This window comes from Arvicanthis niloticus, chromosome 13 (assembly GCF_011762505.2).
Source record: "Arvicanthis niloticus isolate mArvNil1 chromosome 13, mArvNil1.pat.X, whole genome shotgun sequence".
Classification (NCBI taxonomy): Eukaryota; Metazoa; Chordata; class Mammalia; order Rodentia; family Muridae; genus Arvicanthis; species Arvicanthis niloticus.
This window is the reverse complement of record NC_047670.1, coordinates 75,193,949-75,208,471: the sequence shown is the minus strand read 5'-3', so window position 1 is coordinate 75,208,471 and position 14,523 is coordinate 75,193,949. Positions and strand designations below refer to the sequence as shown.

The window sequence follows — 14,523 nt, the reverse complement described above, 5'->3', positions numbered from 1 at the left end:
TGGGGTTCCACACGGGGCTGAGTTTGGCCCCCAGTACCACAAAAGAAAACAAAGAAGTAAAAAAAGCAGAAAAAGGCATGAACCATAGGTCATTTTCACCTACATGAAGGTAGTCATTGTGGAATGCTTGCTGTATGCCACACAGGCTTTGTTCAGCAATAAATGTTAAAGGAGGACCCAGCAGCCTCCATTACTATTGTGACACATCCTGGCAGTGAGAGTGGTTGACACTCTGGTTAGATTCCAGAGTGTGGATGTATCCTGTTTGTGATACTTCCTGTTTGTGAGAGCTAGCATTATGAGGGTACACACATGGCCAACTCTAGATTTCCTTCTTCCAAGTTGTGCCTTGGTAAGGGGGATTGGGGCCTCTTTACTTTACATCTCTTGTCTTAGATATGCGCTTGGGCGCCCTATTAGATTCCTGAGCTTGTTCTACTCAATATGAGTACAGCCTTTGCAGATCAGAGCTAGCAAAAAGCTTACTGGCTTACAGTAAGACGAAGGAACACTAGGAAATGTTATGGCAATTAACACTGTTATAACACCAAAGAACATGAGAATTTCTAGAAATTCATTGTTGTTACATTTTACAATTGTGTCAGTTCATGAACAATTGAAGAAAATAGTAACTAGTCCTTCACCACAGACAGTTTGGTGAAAACTCCTGTGTCTGAAAGATGGTGTCTTAAGACATAAAAACAAGAGCTGGGTAGGCCATCATCTCAGAACTCAGGAGACTGAGGCAGGAGGATCACACAAGTTTGTGACCAGACTAGGCCATAGCATTGAAACCGCATCTCAACAATAGCTACCAGCAAACCAAAGGATGAAGAGGCAGCATCACAGTGAGAGGAGTTTGTGCCTCTGCCTAGGACAGCTGCTCCATCATGTGCGGGGACCATACGAAGGGCATGTCTCTAGGAAGGAATAGTCAAAGCAGGGTAGGCATGTCTGAGACAGCCCAAGACAGGAGAGTTTGAATAATTTGGAGTACATGTGAGCTACAGAGGTAGCATTGAACTGTTGGATACTCAGCCCTGAAGTGGTTTGGGGAAGGGAAACACTAGCTTGCACACAAAGGAAGTAGCTAGGGGTGGTAGCTCTGGATTGGTTAAATCACACATAGAAAGAATACTCAAAGGCAACTATGGGGGTAGATATAAGAGAAACTTAATAAACTTCAGCAGCACAAAACATCTGAGGACCTCACTAGAAAGACATAGGGAGAGAGCAAGACAGGAGCGCCTCTGGTAGCTCTCAGTCATCCTTAGTAATTTGTACAGCAGGAGGTGCAGTCAGACCTCTTCCAGGATTGGCGGGCATTTTAGTTAACTTCATTGTTGCCACTCAAATGCCTACCAGGCAGCCACCCTGCCACAGGACTTTCCTTCTCCATGGCTGCCACGCTCCTTCTTTCCCATTGTCTAAATTCTCTTCCTTCCCATTGTTCAGCTTCTTCCTGTCAACTTCCCCCATGCTAGCACAGCATCAAACATCCTTTTTTTTACAGTTGTTAAATCTCCTTGGACCATCTACAAGACCCTTAAGGGCTTAATACCATTTTACCTCTCTATATCTCTTGGGCTGTTTTCTATATAGTAGATATAACTAGCTCAAGTAGCTTATACTCTGACTATATACTGCAAACTGGCCATGATCACGTGTAATGGGCCCTTGTTCTCCCTTGACTGGATCATGTTCCACTGACACTGCCTTGTACGTTAACCACCCCTAAAGAAAGACGTTCTATTTACTTGACGATAAACTTTAATGTTATTTAATAAAATAACGATTGTGTCTCAGGGCCATGGCTCTATTCACTCCCGAGACCTGATCAGGCTCATGAGATAAGGAGGTCTTGCTTCTTATTTTAAAAATTGTACTTGTCAACCAATTGAGTGCTTTTGGCCCTTCTCAGGTGGTCACATCATAGCTACTTAAGAAGTATCACCCTCTATAGCTTTCTCTTGGAAAAACAGCTCTCAGGTGTTCTAGACCTAAGGGATTGACCTTACGTTCTCCACACACAAATCTGTAGACATCCACAGGCATGTGACCACTGTGTGAAATGTGGTAGATAGATAGATAGATAGATAGATAGATAGATAGATAGATAGATAGATGATAGGTAGATGACTGATAGATACATAGATGATAAATTGATAGATGATAGATACATAGATGATAGATAGATAGATAGATAGATAGATAGATAGATAGATAGATAGATAGATAGATGGTTTTAAATGGTCTATTTCTTTTTCCCTTGGTTTTCTTTCCAATAGTGATTCTTAAAATGTGACCCGAGGCCTCCTAGTGGTCTAACCACCCTGTCTCACAGCCAGGTCAAAACTGTTTGGGGATAATACTGAGATGATAACTTTTAAATTATTCTTATTTTCTCACAAGCATCTGAGAGAAGCTATTGGCTGACAGCTTTGCTATATTTGAAGGTTTTTAAGATTTCCAGCATTTAGAAGCTCTGTATAGCCCAGGAACAAAGAATAATGCATGCTACCATCATGCATGCTTTAAGAGCTGTTGGTACAAGACAGCAAAGGAGTTTAATATATCAGCACGTGGAAGTTTAAAATATATACATAAATATGTATGTTTAAATTTCCTTAAATGTAGTTGATAATAAGATAGACTAAAATACTTTTAAAGAAAAAGGCTATATGGGGCTCTCTGTCACTCTGTCACTTTTACATTTACGTGTGTGTATGTGTGTGTGTGTGTGTGTGTGTGTGTGTGTGTGTGTGTGCTGTTGTGCACATGTATGCAACTTGTGGGAGTCCCATTCATGTTGGTTCCAGGAACTGAACTCATGCAGTCAGGCTTAGTAGCAAGATTCTTTACCTACTGAGTCCTCTCATTGACCCCTCAAAAATTTTTTAAAATATAAAGATGTTCTAAGGTCATAGAGATTTGAGGAGAACTTTAACAACACAATACACTTTATAAAACAAAACAAAACAACAACAACAAAAAAACCAGCTTCAGGATAATAGATATGGAAGTGTTGTGAGTCCTGAAAATTGAGAGAAATGAATAGGGAACAGGGGTATGGGAGATGTCAGATGACAAGCCGGGTGTGGTGGTGCACGTCTTTAATCCCAGCACTCGGAAGGCAGAGGCAGGAAGATCTCTGTGAGTTCAAGGCCAGCCTTGTCTACAGAGTGAGTTCCAAGACAGCCAGGGATACACAATGAAACCCTGTCTTGAAAAATAAACAAGCAAGCAAACCAACAAAGAGAATGGAGAAGAAATGAACATATACCTGAATTGTGCTGTGGAAAATGGAAAATCCCTAACCATGAAGGATGGCTGGGAACACAATACAGTCAGAGAAATGGCGAGACTGTCCTGGGACAAAGAACACGCTAGTGTGAGGTGCCTAGGTCTAAGCCAGCCTTGGCACTCAGTCAGCCATGGCTGCTGGCTAGCAATCTATATATTTTTTTCCAAATGGAGAAATTGGAGGAAGCAAAGTTTCATGCACAGCAGAACATCTCAGAACCCAGTTTTATTTTCTAAGCAAGGGAACAATCACTGTGACTCTGCTAAAGCCTATAGATAATCAAAGAGTATCTAATAGCCAGGCCTAGGAGCAGGGCGGTTCCCATTACGGAGCACGGTGATGTTCTCAAGATGAGGATGGAGCAACAGCAAAGCTGCAGACACAGTCTCGAGGAGAGCAGGACCAGGAGAAAGGGGGTGCAAAGGAGATGCGGGGGTGGCTGCAGGCCATGATGGCATCCTAGAGCAAGAGAAGTCAGGTTTCTACAAGTCCTGTGTTCATTTGGCTAATGGTGTCTGAATGACAGCCATGGGAATGAAAGGTTAGGACTTGAGTAGAAGAGAGGATATGAACATAAATGCATGGATAGAAGGCACATAAAGAAACACATAGACAGAGGGCACACACAGTAAAAAGCAACAAAGGAGGTGTATACAATGTGATGGAGGTGGAGTGCAGATTTCTGCTTTGGGAGTGAAGGACCAGGAGACAGTTCTTCACAGCCAGGTGTGAAGATCATCTATGCTGTGGACATTTACAGATGGGACAATTCCACACATGGTAGAAACCAATGGTCATGTATGTGAAGTATCTGGTGGTTCGTTCTGGATTAAGGGCCTGGTGTCTGATGAGGTCCAATGACTGAGACTGAAGAATGGATTGTATGCACGCTGGTGCAGGACACGCTGCAAACTCAATGAAAAAGAGCCAGGATTTTATTAGTGGACAGAATTAACCCCATTAGGGAAATTCTCTCGTTCTTTTAAATTAAACTATTCTGAACTGTCAATATTTCTTTAATGCCCAAATCAAGTTCTCATTTCCTTTGACAAGATTTTATATTTCCTATGATATGGAAAAATGAAGGCTGTCAGGAGGCATCTTCCTGTCCACCTTTGCCTATTTTACTAAGGTTTCAAGGGCTAAGGGATAAGGTGTCCTTTCTCGCTAATGACTGCATCTATTTCCATGTTGTCCAAGACTGTGGCCAATGCTATCCTGTTGCACGCTGCTCTGTAACCCAGCATTGCTGTCTTTTGTCTACAAGCATTATAAGATGGCTGATTTCATCCAGACCATTCTTTGCATTATTTATTTATTTATTTATTTATTTAGAAATTGTATTATTTTAAGTGTGTGTGTTTTGCCTGTGTGCTACATGCATGCCTGGTGCCTCTGGAGGGCAGAAGATCCTGGCACTGGATCCTTTGGAACTGGTCTTAGGTTGTGGGCTAACACCATGTGGGAGCTGGGGATTAATCCTGGGTTCTCTGCATGAGCAGCCAGTGATCCTAATCACTGAGCTATCTCTGCACATACCTGTGCTCTTTTCTTTGGTGGCAGGGTCTCTCTCTGTAGCCCTGGCTGATCTGGAACTCACTCTGTAGAATAGGCAGGCCTCAAATTCAGAGATCGGCCTGTCTCTGCCTCCAACGTGCTAGGATTAAAGGCGCCGCATCCCCACTCGGAGCATGTGTTGTTTTCTTGACACAGGGTCTTACTTTGCAGGCTTTGGACTCGGGATCCTCTTGCCTTAGGCACTGGAGTGTTGGGATTATCAGCAGGTGCCATCATAGCAAGCTTTCGCACGTGCTCAAATAAAATATCCTGAAGGCGCCCAACAGCTACAATTAGCAACAATCACACTCAATTCTTATTGGGCATTTTGGCCACTAGGACTAGAAGTCCCTTCTGGTGTGTTGACCTACAGCTCGCTCGTGTGACATAGTCACTAGTGTGAAGCAAGGCTGCCAAACAGCAGAGTAAACAGCCCTGGGCCTGTCTGACCAGGAGGAAGGGCAGGCTTAAAGAATGATGATTACAGGGTGATGGTGAGGCTTCCACTGGGGGAGGAGGGACAGGTGCTGGGGAGGAGTCTGGGAGCTGCAAGGCCAAGCAGGCTGAAAAAGGCAGGATTCTCTTGGTTTATTTAAGACAATGCAAAGACTTTACCTGATTCATGATGGAAAATTTCCTCCCTATTCTGTTGTCTGGCAGCCGGAAGGCCTTCCTTCTCATGCCATCTTCCGACTCTGACTTAAACACCTTCTCGGGGTCCCCTTTCTCCTCCCCTTCAGAGAGCTCCTTCTGCTTCTTCTTCTTCCGCCGGTTCCGCCTCTCCTTCGCGCTCTTGGAACTGAGTTTTGACAGTTCCGATGAGCTCCGTGGAGAGCCTACCCCATCTTCCCCTTCTTCTTCAATGGCATCTTCTGAGACAGTGCCTGCTGAAGTGGCCATTGCAGCAGCCTAGGAAAGGGACCATAGCAACAGACATGGTCAGAAACAGTATCTGGGGCTACCCAATCAGCCACTAACAGATGGGGACACGGGGGAGCCCCTCTGCTGGAGAAGGCTGAGGTCAGCACTGGCTGCTTCCATTTTCTGTGAACTTGCATCCTGGTACTCAGGCCAAAATGACCAGTGTACCTCATGGTGAGCATGCTGGGGATTTATTCTGAGTATCCCAGATAAGGGCCTGGCTGCTGCCTTCAAACCAAGAAACCAAAGGATTTCTTAGTGAGCAACAATGGAAATGAATACTTAAAAACTATATTATGTATTATCAGAAAAACATTGCAATGTGTTTTTGTGTGTGTATGTTCTCCTAAGACTCATACATGAGTTATATATACGAGTAGTAAGTTAAATACTAATAGGATCACAATTGTTTCCAAAATTTATTTTTTGCCAGTCTCTTCATTTTAAGTGTTTAGAAACTTTCTACTGTTATATGTATGTGCGTGGTGTGTGTACAGATATCAAAGGGACAACTTTTATGAAGTCAGTTTTTGCATTCAGGGGATCAAACTCAGGTCACCAGGCTTTTGTGGCAACCTTTTAATGTGTGTGTTTTGAGTATGTGTGAGTGTGTGTCTGTGTGTGTGTATGTGTGTGTATGCATGTAGTATGTGTGTATGTGTCTGTGTGTGTATGTCTGTGTATTTGTGTGTGTACGTGTGAGTATATGTATGTATATCTATGTGTGAGTATATGTGTGTGTGCACATGTATGTGTGTGTATTTGTGTATATGCTTGTGGGAGTATAGGTATGTATGTGTGTGTATATCTGTGTATGTGTGAGTATATGTGTGTATGCACGTGTATGTATTTGTCTATGTATATGTATATGTATCTGTATGTGTGTAGAGTATATGTGTGTGTGCATATATGTGTGTGCCTGCGTGTGCATGTGTGTATGCTCTTACGGACAAGTGTGTGTGGTTGAGGCCAGAGGTCAACCCAGGATTCCACCCACCTTGTTTTTTGAGACAGGGTCTCTCACTAGCCTGGAACTTACTAAGTAGGCTAGGCTGGCTGGCCAGGGACCCCTGGGACCCAGCCATCTCCACCACTTCAGGAAGCTGCCGTGTCTGGCTTTTTGTGTGGTTCTGGGAATAAACTTAGGTCCTCATGCTTCTGTGGCAAGTGCTTTACTGACTGTGTTCTCTCCCTAGTCCCCTGTATTTTGTTTTAAATTAGAAATAATATTCTCTGACCATAGGGAACCCATCAAGGGTATCCCAATGTTTCTCTAATCAAAAAGTGGGTAGGTTGGGGTTATTGCTCAGCTGAAGATCACCAGTGCTCAGACGCAGAAAGCTCTGTGTTCAGTCTCCAACACGGAGCCTTAGCCTCCAAGAGGGGAAGAAGGCCGGGTGCGTAGGACCGCCCACTCACCTGTGCCTCTTCCTGCTGCTTCTTGAGCTGCTCCAGCATGGCCTTGAACTCTGCCTCCTTTTGCTCCGCCTCCTCCAGCGTTGCCTGGTTCTGCTCTTCATAAGCCATGGCCACCACAGCCAAGATCAAGTTCACCAAATAGAAGGAACCCACGAAGATGACCAAGACAAAGAAGATCATGTACGTTTTCCCAGCTGCTCGTAAAGTCTGAAAGATGAAGGCCAAGTTCTCAGTGTGAGCTCGGCTCCTCAGCAGGGACTGAAGCCTGCTGAGGAGGTCAGTGCTTCCTCCTCTCATGGTACCTTGTACCCACCCTATATCCCAGCAGTCAGATATCTTCCTAGTGCTTAACTCTTGCTTCCATTGTGGGAGAAAAATGTCTCCTAGATTTTGCTTTCATGGAAAAATACTCTATCTCTCTCTGTCTGTTTTAGAAAAGGTCTTACGATGTACCTGGCTAGTATAGAACTTGCTATGTAAATCAAACTGGTTTCAAACTCCCAGTGATTCTCCTGCCCCTGTCTCCTGAGTGCCAGCATCATAACATACACCACAGGCCTGGCTCATCTTGATTCTTTTAGTCAGAGAGCACTTGAGTGTCTGTCATGCTCAACAGTAAGGGCTGGCTTTGGGATTGGAACTAGAAGCTTCTCTTAAAGAGGCTCCTTTTTGCAAGGGGAGATTTATTTTTTTATCCTCTAACTAACCAACATCATCAGACAGAGAAAAGGCAATGGCCTGTCAGGATTTCTAAGGTTAGCAGTCAGAGGCACCGATGTCCTCATTATGACTTGTGAATTACAAGACAATGAAGTCATCATCAGTTGGGTACCACATACTTGAACAAATGCAGAATAGCTCTAAAAATATTGATAAGTCATACTTCAAGGTCCTATGGAGAGAGATCCTATCGTTTTAGTGCCTAGGAAGGTGCCCTGTGCAAACAAGTTTTTGCTCTTTTTAAAACAAATGTACTGACACCAGAAGTCCAGAAGATGCAGTCAGTGCAGAGAGCAACCTGAGAGGAAGCAGACACTCTGAGGAGGTCAGGGTATAAGCTTCCATGGTTGACCATGACTAAACAGACTTGGTCAGAAGCAGTATCAAGACACCGGGCTAAGAGCTGGTTGAATTCATCTATCCTGCAGAATCGATAAATGCTGTTCCCAGAACCTACTTAATGTCTTCACTATGGCTGTGTCACACAAAAAGTCCCCAGCTTGTTCTACCCCCATGTAGACTATATCACTAAAGAAACAGAGGCAGTGCTTACCAGCTGGTATAAGTTCTCCCAATAGTCCTGGGTCATAAGGCGAAATAATGCCAAGAAGGCCCAGCTGAAGGTGTCAAAGCTGGTGTAACCATAGTTGGGGTTCCTTCCTGCTTTCATGCACTGGTATCCCTCTGGGCATTGCCTGAAGAAGCAAAAGGAGATACACTGGGAACGGAACACAGCTCAGTGCAAGAGGACTCACCTTGTAACTTCAAGGCCCTGGGTTCTATTCCTGGCAAAATATACACACAAATGCATACATCCACATGTGTATATGCACACGCATACACACACCCACATGCAAATGCATACATGTGCACATAAACACACACACACAGACACGGGAAGGAAGTTCAGCATCGGACTTCTGTGATGTCTCTTTTTAATGTAATCACTAGTATCTATTTCAATACAGAATTTAACTTGCTTTTTAGTTGTCAGGATAATATTAAAACGGCAGATACTAAGGGAACAACATAGTGAGACACCAGCACCGTACCTAGGTTTATAAAATACTTTCATGTACAGTACTTAACAGGTCCCTCACAGTAACCCTGTGAGGAAGAGAGCATAGCTTATTAAATCTATGTCGTGGATGAGGGAGACCTAACAGGGTTGGGCAGAAGCTGCAGGAACAGAACTGTAATCTTGGCCTCTATCTCTTCTCAAACCATGTCAGAGCTAGTATACTATGGGCCATCCTTGGAGTTAACCTCTCACGGAGACAGAGCCCTTGTTCCATTTGTATTAACTGTGTCAGCGTAGGACGAGAGCCAGGTAAGCTATTTCTGCTTCAGAGAATCCCTGATCTTTTTGCATCTGTGATTTTAGTTTGAGATTGCTGGCATATCCACTTTCCAGCGAAATCTCAACTTTGGAGGGTCAAATATGAAGAAAAGAGAGTATCTGGGTCAGCCGATAGGTCAGACCATGTAGGGCCCTGTATGTAAGCATGAAGAAAGGGAGACCCTTGCCCGTTTAGACCCAGCTGATAACCGACACGTTAAGAACAACAGGAGTCTGCGAGCTACTTACCCGGCGTCAGAACTGTTTCCGCAGAGCAAGGGTTCTAGCATGCCAGGGACGGTGTAAAAGTTCGCTGGAAAAGTGGGAAGAGGCAGGAAATGAATAGGCAGATTCTGGTGAATGAGAGAATACGGTTACACGCACCCCGGCGTGCCAGCGGAACCTGCTATTGATTTTAGCTCCGATAAATCTTTCCCAGCAGCAGGAGGCTGAGGAGAATTCCTCCCATTAATGATCTGTACTCGGCTAGAACTAAGAGCGACCCTAAAGCCCTTGAGGTGACGCTGCACCCACGGACACTTGACTCTCCCACCTCAGCTCCGCATGCCAGCTTCTGCTGCCAAATCAGAGGGTCTTGGGCGGGGGCTCTCAATCTTCCTAACACTGTGACCCTCTAATGCATACAACACCCTGTGCTGTGGTGATCCCCCAACCATAAAATTATTTCTTTCCTACTTGATAACTGTGATTTTGCTACTGTTGTAAATCACGATAGAAAAAGCTGACATGCAGGATACCTGACATGTGACCTCCAAGGGGTCATGACCCCCAAGGGGTTGTGACCCACAGGTTGAAAAATGCTGGTCTAAAGTAAGTTTCTGAGCTCGCCATTCCTTTACACGATTTGCCATTTTATCCTTGTAATATTTTTATCAAGATGTTCCAAAATTCCTCACTGGTCATTAGTTACTATGTCCTACTTTTAATCAGAAGGCGCTGTCCCTGAGATTTCTTTTACAATACTTCCTTGTGGCGACTTAATTGATTTTACTTCTCTCGAGTGACTAGTGGTTTCATGTATATCTCGAAATAAAATAAAATAAAATAAAATAAAATAAAATAAAATAAAATAAAATACAAAATGGTAACAGAAAGCTTGAGGGCTCCTGTGCAGTTCTGCCTTGGAGACAAGGGGATGGCTTCCCAGGCTCCATCTGGCTGCGCTGTGTCTCTCTCAGAGCACTTTTGGTAGCTCTGTGGTGGGGTCTGAGAAGAACCTTGGGTGAAGCTTTCCTCTTGCTGAGGAAGGGACACCTACTTTTATTGTTGATATACTCTTCCCAGTCAAAGCCTCTGGTGCCATTCTCGAGATAGCTCTCGTTGAAGTTTATGGGCCACACGACACACTTGTTTCGAAGGTTCCCCATGAAGAGCTGCAGGCCAATCAGGGCGAAAACACTCAGGCAGAACACCGTCAGGATCATCACGTCTGACAGCTTCTTCACAGACTGGATGAGGGCGCCCACAATTGTCTTCAGGCCTGAAGAGACAGAGCCCCCAGGAGCAGAGTCAACCCAAGGTCCTCCCTACTTTCCCTGGCCTCCCTCTCTTAGTCCTAGCCTCTGTTCTCCCCAGAGAACCCCGCTTGAAATACAGCCACTGTATCTTTACACACAGAGTGACAAGTAGGCAGAATTACTGCTGTCCAGAAGTATCCGTTTCTAACTCAATCATCCTTTAAAAAAGAATTTTAAAATGCTGCTCCTCCTTGCACGTGGCCCCTTTCCCCTTCGCTCTCCCAGGGCCTCACATCTGCTGGTCCCTCCTAGAGGCTACATTCTTTCCCTTACCCTCTCCACATAACTCCTCCTTCCCCTTCTCCTCCTTTCTGGGGAAGCCCTCCCTGCCTCCCAGATCTCCCCGCTCTCCCACCTCTGTGACTTTAGCAGAGCCTTCTATCTCCCCTGTAGCATTTGTCACGGCTACAATTCTTTTTATTTATTTTTATTTTTTTATTTTTTTGTCCCGCTTGTCTGCACTCGTATCTATAACAACTAACTCACGATATTTGTTGAGTAAACAGAAAACGATCAGAGATTAAAGAGGCTCGCAAGCTGGAGAGGGACTCGTTGGATAGTTCATGAACCAGTAAGAAGCAAGAACTTCTGAAGAGACTGAAGAGCTCTGGAGATGTCACTGTATTGAAGAGGTTGCTATCAATACAGGTTTTACAGTTTGCATTCCCTGCTTGCTACACTGACCTTCCCTGTGTCCTGGATTAGAAACAAAATGCTTGCAACTCATTTTCACGTAAGGTTTTATTTTATTTTGTGGTTGGTGCTGGGAATCGGATTCAAAGCTTTGTGCCTGTCAGGCACGTGCTCTCCGAAGGAGTATATCAGGCCAGTCCCAATCTGAGGTTTAAATATGAGACAATGAGCTTAAATTTAAACCCAAAGATGGTGACTTCTATACTGCATAGGGGGAAGTCAGTGATGGGCGGCACATAAAACACAGTCGTAGGTCTATGCTGCTTGAGTTAAAAGTCTGTGTGTGGGAATCCTCAGTGTTCCCAACAGCAGGATATCATAGGACACAGCCCCACAAAACATCAACACTCCTGTAGTGTACAGGATGAGCAAGAGAAGACTCTGAGACTTTTCACACACAGGCCTTGGGGAGGAGCTCAGCCTTGATGAACTTCTTGCACCCTGGGGAAGGCTGATGTAAGCTTGACTAGCACGGCTGGGTGGTCACGGCTGGGTGGGTCATGGCTGGGTGGGTCACGGCTGGGTGGTTATGGCTAGGTGGGTCATGGCTGGGTGGTCACGGCTGGGTGGATCATGGCTGGGTGGATCATGGCTGGGTGGTCATGGGTCATGGCTGGGTGGGTCATCGCTAAGCCTAACCAGGTGTGCTACTTACAGGCATCACCTGGATGCTACCACTAATGCTCTGGACTCTACCTTTAACAGGATAATATGAAGAGGCTGTGCCAGATGCCAGAGAGCATCTGCCCAGAATAGGCAAGGCCCTGACACTACCCCCAGCACCACCACAAATAAAAAAGACAATCATGGCTGGCTACCAGACGTTGTGAAGGCTGAGCGTGTTTCATAGGGCAAACTTAACAGCACCTGGTGCACAGTGATTACAATCAATCACTGTCTGAGCCTCGGGTTATTCGTCTATAAAGATCTGCAATTCTGATCTCATTGAACTGCCATGACATTTAAGGGAAATAGCAAATAGGAAAAATATCCAATGCAGGCCATGACCCGGGGCACATGGGATGTGTCACTGATACACATCTAGTGCCCCCTCAAAGAGACTTGGGTGGGATAAAGCCACTGTTCAGAGCTAAGCCCCTGTGGTGATGATCTAATGAGTGTCTGGATGTGCGTTGTATTCTGCAGGTGACTATCTGAGATGCTCAGAGTTAAGCTCCACAGACTTTCCTTCATGAGTCTGATGGCAGCAAAGGATGTGCCTAGTCTAGAACCTGGGTCCAAACAGGCTCTTAAATCTCTACTGAAAGAGTAGATAATAGATACTCGTTCATTCTCCTTCCCTTCCCTTCCCTTCCCTTTCCTTCCCTTTCCTTTCTTTCCTTTTTCTTTTCCTTTCTATATAATCAGAATTGAACCTAAGGGAAAAGTGTGCAGAGGCCTGAGCCTTCTTTCAGCATGGCCTTCCTTGAGGCTGTAGGAGTATAGCACCCAGTGGAATGAGCTTGCCCCGGTTCCAGGGGACAGGGCTTTCTCCTCAGACTCCTTGCATCCTGTGGGGCTGTGCAGGAGAAGCAGAAGGGCACTGGGATGTTCAGTCACTGTTATAACCCACCATGGTGCAGAACAGACTTAAGGTCACTTCTCAGAGCCTCGGCTCTCTTCCATGGGAAGTGCGTGGCAGCGGGTGGTGAAGGAGAAGGAGCTGAATTAGAAACAGGGCAGAGATTCAGGAAGTGAGATGTCAAACCATCGTCTGTACCCAAGGCGTGTGATCATGCAGCTAGGCACACCAAGGAGAAGGCGGGCATCAAGAACTATGAAACTGATATAACCATGATATAACCAGAGTTATGAAACTGATCTCCACATGTCTTCTGGAGAATGGAAATTCCTCATTACATTTTAACTGGATTGGAACAGGCCTACCTGGGGCCAAAAATTCAAGTTTGGGTGTCTAAGCTATTGAAGACTGATTCAAACAGGTCAATTGGGCAATCATGAAGAACACCCACCATCATGAAGAAAGGCTGCCATAGTGAAGAGTGGCTGCCATGTTTCTTTTCCTGGAATTCTTTTTAATGGAGAGCTTACATAGCTCCCTCCTCTAAAGACTTCAGACAGGCACCCGTCTGAGCAGCAAAGATCATTTAATGCACTTGGCATCGATGCTATTCACAATAGCAAGAAGAGTTTAAAACCACAAAATAAAGCAAAGTGCTTGTTACAAATAAAACGATTTACCCAATAAATCACATAATTTCTCCACGAGTCTGACCTGGTTTGCCAGGGTGGAAATCTTTGAGTGTTCCAAGTCTGTATAACAAGACATTCTAGGCCACAAACTCTAAGCAGCCCCCATCCCTGTCAATGGGCTTTTAGCAACTTCGTTTGTACAAGGTGACTCTCTCTTGGTAGTTGCAGATGTCAGGACGGTCACCTGACCTAAACCCAGACCCTTTCCTATAAGGCTTTAGAGCAGGACAAGAAGCAGTTATCTGGCAAAAATGCTAACATAAAAGAGAGTTTGCAGCAGTCATATTGGGTCATTTTAAGAAGTAATTGAGAAAGTAAAGGAACTTGTATTCAGAAGGAATGAAACAGACATGTGGGGAAGAGTGGCGGATACAAAGAACTCTTGGTCTCTAGGGTCTTCTGGCTCTGTGCTCTGCCTGCCTTAGAGGTGCCTGACTGGAGCCTGGCGGTTTCCAGTAGCACTCCTGTCCCAGGCCTGATGCTCACGTCCTAGAGATGGGCCTGAATCCTCACAAGCAGGTGGCTTGCTATCCCCTTTCCACCAGCCAGGCGTCACAGCTGAGGAAATCTGCAAGCAGGAGTCCCCTCAAGTGTTCTGACGTCTGAGGCTTAGATCGTCTTGCTGGTGAGTTTGTTTAGCTTAAAATTTAAAGTGGAAATTTAGCCAGGGATGACATTTCAGATGCTTGTACTGCACAGAGGCTCAGAGAAATAAATCTTAATTAGGTGAGAGTAATCTCCAAGTCACATGAACAGTAGCAGTCATCTACAAAGTAGTCTCCAAGAGTCCCATCCAGATCTCAAAGGAAACAAGAGGA

At 45.0% G+C, this 14,523-nt stretch overlaps 1 protein-coding gene across 6 annotated transcripts in view; it reads right to left on the bottom strand.

Moving 5' to 3' along the window:
- Scn8a (sodium voltage-gated channel alpha subunit 8) overlaps positions 1-14,523 on the bottom strand; it is a 168,641-nt gene that overhangs the window by 67,737 nt on the left and 86,381 nt on the right. For all 6 annotated transcript variants that reach the window (XM_076912116.1, XM_076912117.1, XM_076912119.1 and 3 more), the window contains 5 exons: positions 10,540-10,761; positions 9,510-9,573; positions 8,475-8,616; positions 7,202-7,408; positions 5,477-5,770 (listed from right to left, as the gene is read on the bottom strand). In XM_076912116.1, the coding sequence (XP_076768231.1) occupies positions 5,477-5,770; positions 7,202-7,408; positions 8,475-8,616; positions 9,510-9,573; positions 10,540-10,761 (929 nt within the window). The remainder of the gene's footprint in view (positions 1-5,476; positions 5,771-7,201; positions 7,409-8,474; positions 8,617-9,509; positions 9,574-10,539; positions 10,762-14,523) is intronic.